The following is a 14,308-nucleotide window of genomic DNA, read 5'->3' as shown; positions in this document are numbered from 1 at the left end:
CCTCTCAGGTAAAATGTTAGGCTTGGTATAGAGAGAAGGGAGCTGGGCTTCGAGAATCAGCCCCATGAGGCGTATGTGAGGGAGCCAGGTGGGCAGGAAGGGGGAAATGATGAAGAGGAAGCGGGATAATCTTCAACAAAGCACCTCTTGTCACATGATCTTAGACTTTTCAAGAGATGCTGGAATGCTCAGTTTTTATGTGATGTCTCCCAATATTTTAATCAAAGCAACTAATTAAAAAATCCACTCAGGACCATAAAACACTCGTGAGCTATGTCTGGTCCATAGGTCCTATTTTGAGGCATCTGAATCACTAGGGGCCAGATCTGCTGCTGACTGGGTAGGGATTTGGAGTGGATAGACTGGGAGGGGCAGTCATTTGCTCAAGAACACACAGGCAGAAATTGGTGGTATCCTTACTGACTCCAAGTCAGGCCCAAGTGAGTCCCGAGCCATGCTATTACCTACCCCGTGGTTTAAAGGCAGTGTTTCTCAGTGTGTGGCCCCTGGAGCAGCAGCATCCTGTTAACCTGGTGTACTAGACTAGTGATGGCCCACAGAGATCAGGTCCTAATCCCTGGAATTTTTAAATGTTGCCTTATTTGGAAAAGAGGGCTTTTCAGAGGTGATCAAGGAGTCTGAGATGAAGAGATTATCTGGGTTGGCCCTAAATGCCACTAACATATCCTTATAAGCAAGCAGAACGAGATCGATCTCTCTTTCTCTCTCACACACACACGTGTAAAATTTTAAGACTAGAATGATTCAGTCACAAAACAAGAACATCAGCAGCTGAAGAGGCAAGGAAGGACTGTTACCTAGAGGCTCCAGATTACGGCCCTGCTGACATCTTTTTTTCAGCCACCAGGTTTGTGGCAGTTTGTTAAAGCGGTCCCAGGAAGCGAATATATCTAGAAACATCTTAGAAATTCTGAGGCTCCCTCCCAGACCTGCTGAACAGGAGATTTTGGGAATGGGGCTTAGCACCCTGTTTTAACAAGCCCTCCTGTTGAAAGCTGAAGTTCCAAAAACACTGGCTTAAGGCAAGGGCTGAAAAAACAGGGGCCAGGCATTTTGTGCAAATGTGATTTGGGGCCTGTGGCAGAACTGGAGGTGAGTTTGACCTAAAGGCATTCACGCATCTGCATGAAGTGCTTGACCCCCACAGACATACGAACTTTTCAACCTTGTCCCAAACCAGTATTTCTCGAACTTCAGTGTACAATAAAGAGAAAGGTAATAAGCAAAAAAAGGTGGTATGTGCTACAAAGAAAACGATGGTAAATGGGCAGAGGGAGTGCCAGTGGGGAGGGCCAGTTTTAGCCTGGGTGGTCCAGGAAAAGCTTTCTGAAGAGGTGACCTTATGAGAAGGCAGCCAAGGAACATTAGGGAGGAGAGGGTTCTGGGCAGAGGAAACAGCATGAGCCAAGATCCTGAGGTCAGAAAATAGCTTAATGTTCGGAGGAAGTGCTGGGAGAGCAGTGCTGTCACAACCTGCTGGAGGAACTAAATGTGTCCCATGTGACTCTGCTTGGAGAGGAATCCTGAAAGCTTGTGCCTAGCTTCCTCCAGACCTCACCCCATGCGCCTCTTTGCAGGTTTTGCTTTCTATCCTTTTGCTATAACTCTTAGCCATAAGTATGACTATATGCACAGTCCTTTGTGTCCTCTTACTGAGTCACCGAACTTGGGTGTGGTTTTGGGAACCCCTGAGGCATACCCTCAAAACCAATGTATGTGATGTCTCAGACCTCCCGGGATGAAAGAAATCTGAAGGTTCTATGTGCATAGTCTGTTTTATTAAGAACTGCTGGAAATCAGTTGCCACAATGGTCTTCCTCACCCTCACTGTATGCGTAGGATTTCTCCCTGGTATGGATCCTCTGATGTACTTTAAGGGATGAATCACAACTAAAGGCTTTTAGACATTCCTTACACTCATGGGGTGTCTTGATTTTGTGGGTCCACTGGTGCTTGGTCAGGGAGGAGTGGTACCTGAAGGCGTCCCAGCACTGCTTACACGTGTAGGGACTCTCCCCAGTGTGAGTTCTCTGATGGAGGCTGAGGGAGGAGCTGTAGCGGAAAGTCTTCTCATAGTCACTGCATTTGTAGGGTTTCTCTCCTGTGTGGGTTTTCCGGTACTTGATGAGGGAGGACCTGTACTGGAAGGGTTTCCTGCAGTCGGGACACTTATAGGGGTTCTCACTTGTATGAGTTCTCTGGTGGAGATTAAGGGATGAGGCCCAGCTAAAGGCCTTTCCACATTCACTGCATTGGTAAGGTTTCTTCCCACTGTGGATCCTCCGGTGCTGGCTGAAGAAAGACTGATCACTAAAGGCCTTCCCACACTCATTGCAATGATAGGGTTTCTCGCCAGTGTGAATCCTCTGATGGGAGAGGAGGGCTGAGCGTTTGCTGAAGCCTTTCCCACATTCATTACAGAGAAATGGCTTCCTGCCACTGTGGGTGATCTGGTGCTCCCAGAGGGAGGAGCTCCACCTGAAAGCTTTGTCACAGTCCTCACACTTGTATGGTTTCTCTCCAGAATGAATTCTTTGATGCTGAGTAATGTTTGCCCTCTGGCTGAAGGCCCTCATGCACTCACTGCATTCATAGGGTCTCTCCCCTGTGTGGATCCGCCAGTGCTGAGTAAGGAAGGACTTGGAGCTGAAGGCTCTCCCACATTCAGGACATCCTTTCTTCTCTGTGAAGCTGCTCAGAGATTCCACCAGGATGGGCATCTCAGAGAGGCTGTTCTCTCTGCAGGCCTTTATGAAGTTCATGTCCCGATGTCCCTTCTTTTGAGGTGACTCTTCAGAGATGTTATGCTTTGAAGGTATCCTGTTGTCAGACCCAGTGCCCCAGTCTGAAATAAAGTTTTCAAAACCGCAAATTCCTGTAAGGTGTGAGACAGAACACTGAAAATCAGATGGCTGCTCCATTACCCATTGTGACTATCAGTCTTGTCAGCCCGACCATGCTCTAGTCCCCAGCAATCTCAATCAAATACAAATCCAAGTGTTGGTTAGCATTTTTTAAAAAGATTTTATTTATTTATTTGACAGAGAGAGACAGTGAGAGAGGGAGCACACGTAAGGGGAGTGGGAAAGGGAGAAGCAGGCTCTCTGCCAAGCAGGGAGCCCAATGTGGAGCTCAATCCCAGGACCCTGGGATCATGACCTGAGCCGAAGGCAGATGCCTAACGACTGAGGCACCCAGATGCCCCATGTTGGTTAGCATTTAAAATCACTTCAGGTAAAGGAAATTATCTATGACCATGTAGGTGGGCCTCACCCAATCAGTTGAAGGCATGCAGAGCAAAAACAGGTTTCATAGGAAATTTTGCCTTAAGTCAGCAGCATCGGCTCCAGCTTATTTCCAGCCTGCTGGGCAGCCCCAAAATGTGTTGAGTCATTTCTTAAAGTAAATCCCTCAATATATAGTTTATTGGTTCTGTTTTTCTGGAGAATTCTGACTGATGTATCAGCTCTCTAATGAGGCTTGACACTAGGAGGACACCTGGAACCAGGCTGGGTTAAGGGGGAAGCATGCATAGATTTTAAAATCGGGGAAAGCAGAGTTGACCGACAGAGGAAAGAAACATGTCAAGGATGAATCCAGCTGGGAGGATGAGAACCTGGAAAGGGCAGACCAGGACACTGGGGCCTCAGAAGCCCACATGGGCTGGAGTGAGCCCTCACTACCCCACAGCCTGGTCTCCGCAGCTGGGGCACATGCACACTCAATTTTAGGCCGTTGCTGTTCTTCAGTGAGTCATGGAACTAAGTCAGGTTCCTTGCCTTGGCACCAGTGACATTTTGAGCCAGGAAGTTCTGTTGTGGGGACTGTCCTGGGTATTGCAGGATGGCAGGCAGCATTCCTGGCCACTTCCCCTCTGCACCACAGTGCCCTCTCAGCAGGGACGACCAAAGAAATCTTGAGACATTGCTACATGTCTCCTCAGGGCAAAACCACTCCGGGTTGAGACCACGGCTTTAGTAGGTTGTGACAAGAAGTTTTAAACAACGGGACAGAATGGAGTAACAGTGCACTGTGTATAGTAAGGACAAGTATCACTTCATACAATTTATTTTTTAATTACTTTATTTATTTTTAAAGATTTTATTTAATTTGAAAGAGAGAGATCACAAGTAGGCAGAGAGGCAGGCAGACAGAGAGAGGAGGAAGCAGGCTCCCTGCCAAGCAGAGAGCCCGATGCGGGGCTCAATCCCAGGACCCTGAAATCCTGACCTGAGCCGAAGGCAGAGGCTTTAACCCACTGAGCCACCCAGGTACCCCACTTTATACAATTTTTATTTCATTTATATCTGATGGATACACAGCATGTGCAGTGGGCTGCGATGTAAAATGTACCTTTCACCAGGGTTGTGGGAGAAACAAGTCTGAGGCACACAGACATGGGGCAGTCAGTTCCATCACAGGGACTGAGCAAGACAGAGCAGGAAAGAAGGCAGAGAGGGGTGGAGGCAGAGGCAGAAACAGGCTTTAAACTGAACTGAGAGGTAGACAGTACATTCTCTGTGGACACCTTTCAATGGGACCCCACTGACTGCGCCCTTGTTGACCCTCCTTTGGGCTCTCCTCCCCCCAACACATCCCAGCCAAACACTGGCATATACTGAGTGTTCAGCAGGAGACAGCTACCAATAATGGCTAAACCAAGCATGGCCAATTAAAAAGCTCAGTCCCCTGGCCTCCAGCTGGCTTAAGAAAGAGAACAGATTTGGTCTGATGGCACTAGGGCCTGCAACTTCCGTTAGAACTTCTGGGAAAGAAAGCCTTCTGCCCTCCTGGGACCAGCGTGTCACTGAACCCATTGCTGCCAGAAACGGAAGGAGCCAGCCCAGGAGTGGAACCAAGAGAGGAAGAAACAGAACTAAGAAACACAGAGTGGGAGCCTATAGAGGACCAAAGAGACTAAGGTCAGGAAGTAACACTTGAGCTCCTGGCTCCAGCCATGCCTGAAGTCTGAGTTACCCTTAATGTTTCCATTATGTTCCTATAGAGAGGTAGACACTTCAGGGGAAGGAGTGTGGGAGGACCCTCAGAGGCACTGAATGGCTGAGCCTCAACCCAACACAGACGATGCCCCTTGGCTTCTGTGCAGTAAGGTAGGGTCTGAGTTCACTGATAAGCTACTGTCCTTACCCAGTGAGATCAGGTTCCTGTAGTTTTCCAGCATGACGTCCCAGTACAGCACCTTCTGGCCAGGACTCAGCTGCCCCCACTCCTCCTGGGAGAAGTCTATCGCCACATCCTGGAACGCAATTAGCTCCTGGAATGACAAGGCCACAGCATGACTAGCCCTTCATGTGTCCATAGGGAAAGGGGCCTGGGGTCAGGAGGGGAGTCAAACAAGAAAAGAGTGGGTCAGGCTGGATTCAGGACTCACCACAGTGTGGCGGAGGTTGCATGTGGTGGTTCAAGAGCTGGAACCAAGAGCTAGAAGAGCCCACAGACTGCTGAAGTCTGATTCCCGTGGGGCTCTATAGGGAAACTGCAATGCATTCAGTGTGACAAAGATTTACTAAGGTCACCTACGGCCAGGCACCTTTCTAGGCACTGGGGATACAGACCAAAACCCTGCCCTGGTGAGTCCCACATTCCAGTCAGGCTTAGACAATAAACCAGCCAAACAGCATGTCAGATGGTGCTAAGTGGTACAGAGAAAAACAGGCAGGGACGAGAGTGATGGGACATTAGGTACCAGCTAGAGTGGTCAGGAGATACTTTACAAGGCAGTGACTCTAGACAAAGACCCGAGGGAAGTGAAGAGGTCTGTGCCATGTGGCTATTGGAAGGTGCCAATATTTTATTGGCACTGCCGATAATTTAAAACATGGATATTCATACAAAAATCCAAATATGTCTTGAAAAACAGGAAGCTTTTACATTGCAAAGCCTGGATTCCTGCAGTGACAACAGGCTGGAGCCTGGTCACAGTCGCCCCTATAGATGGGCTCAGTTTCCCACTGTGACTCCCCAACTCTGGGATCTCAAACTCAAGTGCCTATGGGGGGGACTAGCGAGGTAGTGGGAATGAATGAAGTGGGCTGCCCGAATGCTTACAGTTTTCCTGAAACACATGGCCCTCCTTCATCCTGCTTCCATTTCTCCCTTTCCTGAGAAAAGTAATTCTCTGCTGACACAGGATTCAGTTGCTGGGGACTGCCGCAAACTAGAAATCTTGTATCCAAAGAGGGTGCCCCCGCCTCAGCCCAGCTAGCAGTTGTCACGGAACACCAGAACACCGGCCTAGTGTTGCTACCTCTGACCCTGCCTGGTGCGTTCATGGATCTCCCGCAGCACTTACCACCCCTGAATGACCAGGCTGGTGTCTTTGTTGAGTGTCCCCCACATCGCTCCTGGTCTCCACCCAAGCAGGGGCCTCGTCAGTCTCAAAAGGACTGCATCCTGGTGCCTACAGGGTGCCCCATACACAGGAGGCCCGCAGATATCCGCCGACTAACACGTGAAGCGCACCCGCCGCCACCACTACCCCACTGGGTGCTCCACACCCAACCAGAAGCGACGTCCTGCCTTTCAGAACCCAGTGGCCCTCCCAGGGGAGACCAACGAAGACTGACTGACCTGGGGCCTCACAGTCACAAGCCCGGGAACCATGCCCTCCTCGGCAAAGGACCTCTCCTGGTGGAGGCCTGAGATCCGAGCTGGGGGGAGGAGGAAAGAGTGGTGAGAGAGGAGGCCCAGCTGGGCCATCACAACTGCCCCTCCTCCAGGACCCGAAAGGACCACATCCCTTGTTGGAGTTAGAGGAATGCGTTAAGTGGCACTGTTTCCTGCAGCCCAATCTAAGCTGAGAACCCAAACTCTGGAAACAAGGTACTTGGATTTGAATCCCACCTCCGACCCACTAATTGTATGGCGTTGGACAAGTTCCAGGACCTCTCTCTGAGACTCAGTTTCCTTATTTGAGAAATGGGGATAGAATGGTATCTACCTGTAGGACATGGTGACAGCGTTACTGTGGCGGATGGTATTAGTGCCCCCAGTCCTTCACACTCCCTGTAGATATACCCTTGGCCATGTACCTCTGAGGTGACCTGTCACCTTAAGTGTGGTGTCTGTCCCCACCTCTTGACATCAGGTCTGGCCTTGTAACCCGAGCCGACCAGTGGTGGCCTCATCTGCTCACCCCCTCACCGTCCTGCTGTTCCTCCAGGATCCCAGGCTCATTCCTGCTTTAGGGCCTCTGTCCTCACCTCTCCCTCTGCTGACAACACTCTTCCTCCCACTTCTCCTCCAGGTCATTCTCACCATGCAGGGCTGAGCCTAGACCTCCGTCCTCAAAGGGTGTTTCTACCGGCCCAAACTCAGTGAGCGGACCCAGTCCCTATGTCCCCCCCGCCCTCTAGTGTTTCCTCCCCGAGCATTTATCAGTGACGGGCACTATTTCACTGTGTTCCCCGGGAGAATGCAAGTTCCATCACAAGCCGCACCACCCAGGAACAAAATTCCACAGGCATCCCCAAGAAATCTCATGCAAAAGGGACAATGACACTTACAGATGAACGCAGCCACGCGGACTCAGCACAGTGTGGCCACCTGGTTTGGGGACACTTGTTATACTTGCGCACAAACACAACCACACGCACATTGTTCGCTTCCTCAGGCAAGTGCTTGGAAGCCCTTCCCACAGGGACATCCAGCATGGCACAGGGTCACGAACCACAACAGCCACACAAACTCGCCCTCCACGTAAGCCCCTCCCGCACAAAACCACACACAGAAGCCAAACTCCATTACCAGAGCCACAGGAGTCACACAGGACTGGGCTCCCCGTTGCTCTAACGCCCCCAACTCAGTCACATACGATCCCTTAAATGACAAATTACCATAGACCCTCGTGACACACAGGTCTGCATTCAGTCACACAGACCCTCGGACGAGGACAAACTCACACTCACACACCAGGCCCTTCCACACTCAACATGCACACCCAGCCTCAGGCAGACTGCGGACACTCCCAGACAACACCACACACACACACACACACACACACACACACACACACACACACACGGCGCGAGAGACACCCTCAGACACCCACACAACCCCCCCCCCCACCCCCGCCCACACACCCCCCGCCTCACCCTCCGCTCACGCCCCCCCCCCCCCACCCCCGCGCTCACTCCAGCAACCGGCAGAGACGCCTCACCACGCGGACGTCACCGCATCAGACACACCCGACATGCCCTCATCACACACACACTCCCACCGAGTCACGGATCACAAAGTCACACTCGGCAAGGGACACACGCACAGACCTACACTAGCTCACGCGCGCACCACACCTCCACAGAACTGCAGCCCAGATGCGGCCCGGCTGGAAGTGGAAGCGCTCGCGGCGCCCGGGCGCAGAGCTCTCTGGGAGTTGTGGTTCAGAGACCGGTGCTCCGGTGTACGTCCCCGTGGCGCTGGGGCTCCATCCTTCCTGGGTTCAGCTCAGCTCCTGTGAGAAGGAGGAACCAGCTCCGCAGAGCGGATACTCCCTGTCTCCCAAGTGAGAGCCCTTGTCTGAGAAACAGGAACTAGCCCCACAGAGCGGATATTTCCTGTCTCCGAAGTGGGGAGTAATACCCCACAAATGAGGCACTGGAAGGCAGTAAGAGGCGAAAGGACGATGCTGCCCAAAGAGGCGGCTTGGGAACATCTCTGCACCTTCCAGGAAATGACATTTGAAGCGAATTTCAAGCGTGGGCAGCAGCAGCCACGCTCCAGCTCGGCAAGGGCATACCAGGCTGAGAAAGGAGCCAGTGCAAAGGCCCTGAGACAGGGTGAAGGTTGATGTGCTTGAAGAACCAAGGTAACGCCCGCATAGCTGGGGGTGAAAGATGCAGGGGTGGGTGCAGGGGAGGAGGCCGGAGAGCCCCAGGCAGTGGATGGGCACTGAAGGGCCGCAACGGGGGGGGGGTGGCGTGGCCCGATTTATGCATTCACAGGAGCCGGTGGCTGCTGGGTGGAGGGTGAGTTTGGGAAGCCAAGAGTGAAGGCAGGGAGATCGGAGAGGAGGCCGTTGCAGTGGTCCAGACAGAGACGATGGTGTGCCAGGAGAGGTTGGTGGCCATGGGCATAGTGTGACGTGCGTGGGTTTAAACCTGCACTGGGGGACATGCTGGATGTGGAGTGTAATGGGAAGAGGAGGGGGTAAGAGAGTGCCTGAGTGCCACCTGGTGAGGTGGAACCTGAGAAGGCACAGGCGTGGAGGAGGACAGAAAGCTGCCTGCACGTGTGCTCAGTTTGAAGTCCTTGCTGCTCTTCACTCATCGTGGTTTAATGTCAGTGTATTCACTCACTAACAATCTATTTTTTGAGTTTTGGTCCTGGGACAACTGCGTGCTGGAGCAGGCTGGGAGGTCGCACAAGAGTTCACTTTATTTTATTTTTTTTTTAAAGGTTTTATTTATTTATATGACAGAGATCACAAGTAGGCAGAGAGAAAGAGGGAGAGGAGGAAGCAGGCTCCCCCTGAGCAGAGAGCCCGATGCGGGGCTCGATCCCAGAACCCTGGGATCATGACCGGAGCTGAAGGCAGAGGCTTTAACCCGCTGAGCCACCCAGGCGCCCCAAGAGCTCACTTTAAATGTTCAGAAATGATGCAGATCGGTTGTTAGGCTGCGGACTCCTAGTTTGACATCAGCTGTGGTGAGATTACTTAGGCCATGGCAGTTGGCAAGTGCTACAGTATTTTTCTCCAGAGAGCTGGCTTTCCAGCTCGCCATTCGATAATAGGAAACAAACACGTAATCACCTTCATTCAGCTTTCATTCTGGTGTGTGGGGGACAGATCTGTAAACAGATAACTAAACAATTTATTGAAACTGCGGTGTGTATTTTGGAGAAATGGGAGTTCTAAGAGCATAGAAGGAAAATGACTTAGGTTGAGCCAGGAGGGGTGATCAGGAAGTGGTATTTGAGCTGTGATCTGAAGGCTGAGCAGCACGCTCTTGCTCTCTTGTGTTTCATTGAGAAGGTGTCATCGTTGATTGATAGTGTCTTTTTCGTTCTTAGCGAAATGTAAAATAAGAGTCTGTCTTCTAATCAGTGTTGGTTTGGATTCAGCTGCACTTAATAATCTGATTAGGGGAGGGTTGTTTGAGCTGGGTTTGTGGAGCCCAAAGAGGCATGCAGGTGTGGCACAAGTGAGTGTGGGGAAGGGGCTAAGAAGCCATTAAGTGCTCAGAAGGCCCTCTGACTCCAGCTAACGCCATAGCCACTCCGGCTCTTGTTTTTTTGTTGTTCTGCATCACATTGGTTTATTCAAGAAATACATATCGAACGCCCAGTGCGTGCCAGACAGTATGCTGCACACTGGGGCCACAGCACGCAGAAGGCAGTGCCACTCTCATGGAGGTTATATCTGGAAGGGGCGGTGGGGAGCAGAACAAACAAACTGAACAATCTAGGTAATTACAGGTGGCGAGAAATTCAAGTAGGAAATAAAACAAAATGAGGGCATTGAGAGTGACCAGGAGGTGAGCTGCTTTGGATGGGAGGGTTGTGGAGGCTCCTTTTCTCTTTTTGGACAATTTGGACAATAACTCCCAAGGGTTATGCATTTGATCAAGAGGCTGGTATCCTCAAGGATATGTTGGTAGCACAGCAACAGTTTCCTAAAATCTCCCCACAAAATGTCTTAACAAAGTAAGGTTGCTTTAAAAAAAAATTTATTAATTTATTTTTAGAGAGGTGGGGGAAGAGGGAGAAGGAGAGAGAATCTCAAGCAGGCTCCATGCCCAGCATGAAGCCTCATGTGGGGTTTGATCCCATGACCTGAGCCGAAATCAAGAGTCAGATACAATTGACTGTACCACCCAGGCGCCCCAAGGTATTTAAAGTCAAAGAGAAATACAGTCTAATTTTTATCATTCAAAAATAGAACCCTGAGTGCTTCTGGATAAAATTATTGATCCTTTCCCCATCCTCTTAACTTTGGGTAAATTGCCTAATCTATCTGTATTTTATTTTCCTTATCTGCAAAGTGAAGAGAATTACAACCACATCATGAAGTGTTTCAAATGTTAGAGATAGTGCATATAAGAGTGACTAGTAAAGATGGTCTGGGAACAAAAGAGGAATTGGAAATATGATGATAGGATGAGTAAAAAGAGGAGAAGGGAGTTGGGGGAAATTGGAAGGGGAGGTGAACCATGAAAGACTATGGACTCTGAAAAACAATCTGAGGGTTTTGAAGGGGCGGGGGTGGGGGGTGGGAGGTCGGGTTACCAGGTGGTGGGTATTATAGAGGGCACGGATTGCATGGAGCACTGGGTGTGGTGCAAAAATAATGAATACTGTTATGCTGAAAATAAATAATAAAGAAAGAAAGAAAGAAAGAAAGAAAGAAAGAAAGAAAGAAATAGCTTACTAGAACCATAATTTGCTATTATTTACAAATGTGGTATTATCAGATAGCTTTGTTCTTGTAATAGAAGAAATAAAAGATGATCATTTTGTAAATCAATAAAAAAAGATAGATGGTCACTCATCAAAAGAGTGGATATGGAGGAACGATCAAAAAATAGGAACTGTTCTCAAAAAATAAAAATAAATTTAAAAAAAAAGGAACTGTTCTTTCCTTCTTTCTAGAGTTTTATCTTGGTGTATGGCAACCCAACTGGAGACATTTCCCAGCCTCCTTTTTGGGTCAGCATGGCCATGTGACTAAGCACTAGCCAATGCGGTATTAGCAGAAACTTCTGGTTTACATCTTAAAACCATGTTGCTTGCCCTCTATTTCCTCTCTATTCCTTCCTGAAGCCAGATTGTGAATGAGGTGCTGGTGAGCTCTCCCTCACCTTGCGGATAAGGAGAACTTAGGCAATGGTAGAGCAAAGAGACAGGAGGAACCTGGTCTCAGAACGACTTTGTGGCACAGAGACACTAGAATTACCTCAAGCACAGATGTTTAAACGAAAGAGAACTAAGCCTTCTGTATCATTTAACCCACTGTTTGTTGTTTTCTATGAAAGCAACTGAACCAAAAAATCCAACTCATAAAAGGCTACCAGGTAAACATGGTAGAAAGATGAAAATGCCTTTGACATTCCCTTGGGAAGGATTCACATGAAGATGACACAGTGTATATGGACAAGTCCAAAATGGCCTGTTTTTCTTCTGGAATATTTGCTGCTTCTTCTGATTGAAGTCATTGGCTTGCATTCAGGACAGGCATTAGATGAAAAATGTCTACCGCTAACCATGAAGCACATTGAGTAGGCCAAGGTGTGCCCACCTGCAGAAGGCCCATGGAAACTGAAAGGGAGGTCTCCTATTGGACTCTCTGGGACATAGGGTCATCGAAGGGGCTCTTGGATGGAATGATCCCGCTATTTAAATTATTTACTCCCTGTCCCTCCATCTTCCCCTGTGTACCTATAGTACCATTTGCCTATATTAACAGCACATTGGACATATCTCTAGCTTACCTGGACATCTACTAGGTAGATGGCATAGCTCATTGTCATCCAGCTTGGCTGCCAACTTTTTGGCTACAGGTGTGTTCCTTGTGGTGTCCGGAGGCACTAGCACCTCTACCGTGGCCACAGGGACCTCCTGTGAGGGTGGATTGCTGGGTGCTTCCCATGTCCAGATGCCAAGTCCTAAAATGGCCCCCGAGGATAAAGCTTCTGCAGGGCTCCCTTCATGTCCTTGTTCCTCAGGCTGTAGATAAGTGGATTCAGGGTGGGCGTGAGGACAGAGTAGAAGACAGCTGCCACAAGCCCTTGCGTTGGGGAGTAGCTGGTGCGGGGCTGCATGTAGGCAGAGCTGCCGGAGCCATAGAACAGGAGCACAGTGGCCAGGTGGGAGGAACAGGTGGACAGGGCCTTCCAGCGGCTGGCAGTGGAGCGGATCCGACACACGGTGGCCAAGATGCGGACGTAGGACAAGACAGTGAGGCCAAGGCAGCTCATGATGACGCAGCCACTGACTGCAAATCCTGCAGCCTCGTGGACATCTGCATTGGCACAGGCTAGCCGCATGAGTGCAGGGATGTCACAGAAGAAGTGGTCGATCACGTTGGGGCCACAAAAGGGCAGGGAGAAGGTGTTGGCTGTGTGGAAGGCCGAGAAAACAAGCCCCAGGCCACCGACACCAGGGAGATGCAGGTCTCAGGGCTCATGGCTGCTCTGTACAACAGGGGCTTATAGATGGCCAGACAACGATCGAAAGCCATGGAGGTAATGAGAAAACACTCAGTGGACCCAAGGCAGACAAAGGCAAAGAGCTGGGATGCACATGCATGGAGGGAGATGTCCCTGGAGCCCAGCATGGTGGCAACCAGGGCCCGGGGGAGGGTGGTGGACACGGAACAGATATCCACCAAGGAGAGGTGTTTGAGGAAGAAGTACATGGGCGTGTGCAGGTGCGCGTCCTGTGTCACGGCGGCCACGATAGCCACGTTCCCCAGAATGGCAGCCAGGTAAATGAGAAGGAAGGAGGCGGCGCTGAGCAACTGTAACTGGGGGACTGTGGAGAAGCCCCGGAGGAGGAAGACAGAGACTGCTGTGAGATTGGGCATGGTCGGCCTTTGGAAGAAGTCCTGAACTGCTGAGGCCACTCAAGGAACAGCCACGAGGGGAATGAGGAGACAACAGCAAAGACCTAGGAGGAAAGGAAGGGGAGGTGAGCTGCGTCTGAATTAAATGCACATGCACGGCCTTCCCTGGTGGTCTCAAACTCCAGATACTCACAGTGTCTGGCAGATGCATCTGGTGGAGTGTCATGGGTGGGGGTAGGGGGAGTGTACACAATGTTCTGTTCAAGAGAGACAGCTGCTCTAAGCTCGTGCTAGCTGTTGGGGGACCAAGCACTGCCAGATCCTCTGATATTTGCCAAGAAAAGCCAGAATTCCAGGTTGTTTTTTCATTGTGAAATTTCCTGGGGCACCTGGGTGGCTCGGTCATTTGAGCATCTGACTCTTGATTTGGGCTCAGGTCATAGCCTCAGGGTCGTGGGATGGAGCCCCATGTCAGGCTCCCTGCTCAGCTCCGAGGTTGTGTCTCCCTCTCCCTCTGCCCCCTCCCCCCGCTCAGCTTATGCTCATGCATACTCCTTCCCTCTCAAATAAATAAATAAAATCCTTTAACAAATGTGAAATTTTCCTGACTTCTTTACATTGGCAGGAAGTTCAAATTTAAAACATTGTGCCTATCCAATGGGCCCTCCAGTTTAAGACTTCTGGTCTTATGTGTACTTGCTTCATAACTTCATAACATTGTCATGGTGACACCCAACCCAAGGCCTTGTAAAGGTCTGTTTCCCG

General features: G+C 50.2%; 2 protein-coding genes across 2 annotated transcripts; both read right to left on the bottom strand.

The window, feature by feature from the left end:
- Positions 1-1,817: 1,817 nt before the first annotated feature.
- Positions 1,818-7,705, bottom strand: LOC132005919 (zinc finger protein 501-like). The gene is made up of 3 exons (XM_059383434.1): positions 7,548-7,705; positions 5,170-5,296; positions 1,818-2,896 (listed from the first exon to the last, which is right to left on the bottom strand). Exons 1-3 carry the CDS (start codon positions 7,692-7,694, stop codon positions 1,818-1,820), a joined length of 1,353 nt encoding a protein of 450 aa, XP_059239417.1. The 5' UTR covers positions 7,695-7,705.
- A 4,939-nt stretch (positions 7,706-12,644) lies between these two features.
- LOC132005918 (olfactory receptor 8U3-like) lies at positions 12,645-13,564 on the bottom strand. The gene is given in 2 exon segments (XM_059383433.1): positions 12,645-13,123; positions 13,126-13,564. Coding segments are annotated over 2 exon segments (918 nt in total).
- Positions 13,565-14,308: the final 744 nt, after the last annotated feature.

Source organism: Mustela nigripes, chromosome 17 (genome assembly GCF_022355385.1).
Source record: "Mustela nigripes isolate SB6536 chromosome 17, MUSNIG.SB6536, whole genome shotgun sequence".
In the NCBI taxonomy this organism is placed as follows: Eukaryota; Metazoa; Chordata; class Mammalia; order Carnivora; family Mustelidae; genus Mustela; species Mustela nigripes.
The sequence above is the reverse complement of the archived record's forward strand: the minus strand, read 5'-3'. Positions and strand labels throughout refer to the sequence as shown.

Bases quoted from the DNA above. Each gene is read 5' to 3' on its own strand.
- LOC132005919 (XM_059383434.1), bottom strand. From the start codon at position 7,694: ATGCTGGATGTCCCTGTGGGAAGGGCTTCCAAGCACTTGCCTGAGGAA. The intron at 5,297-7,547 runs GTAAGTGTCATT...TTGTCATTCCAG, and splicing joins CCGCGTGGCTGCGTTCATCT to GAGCTAATTGCGTTCCAGGA. The intron at 2,897-5,169 runs GTAAGGACAGTA...CACACCTTACAG, and splicing joins CAGGAACCTGATCTCACTGG to GAATTTGCGGTTTTGAAAAC.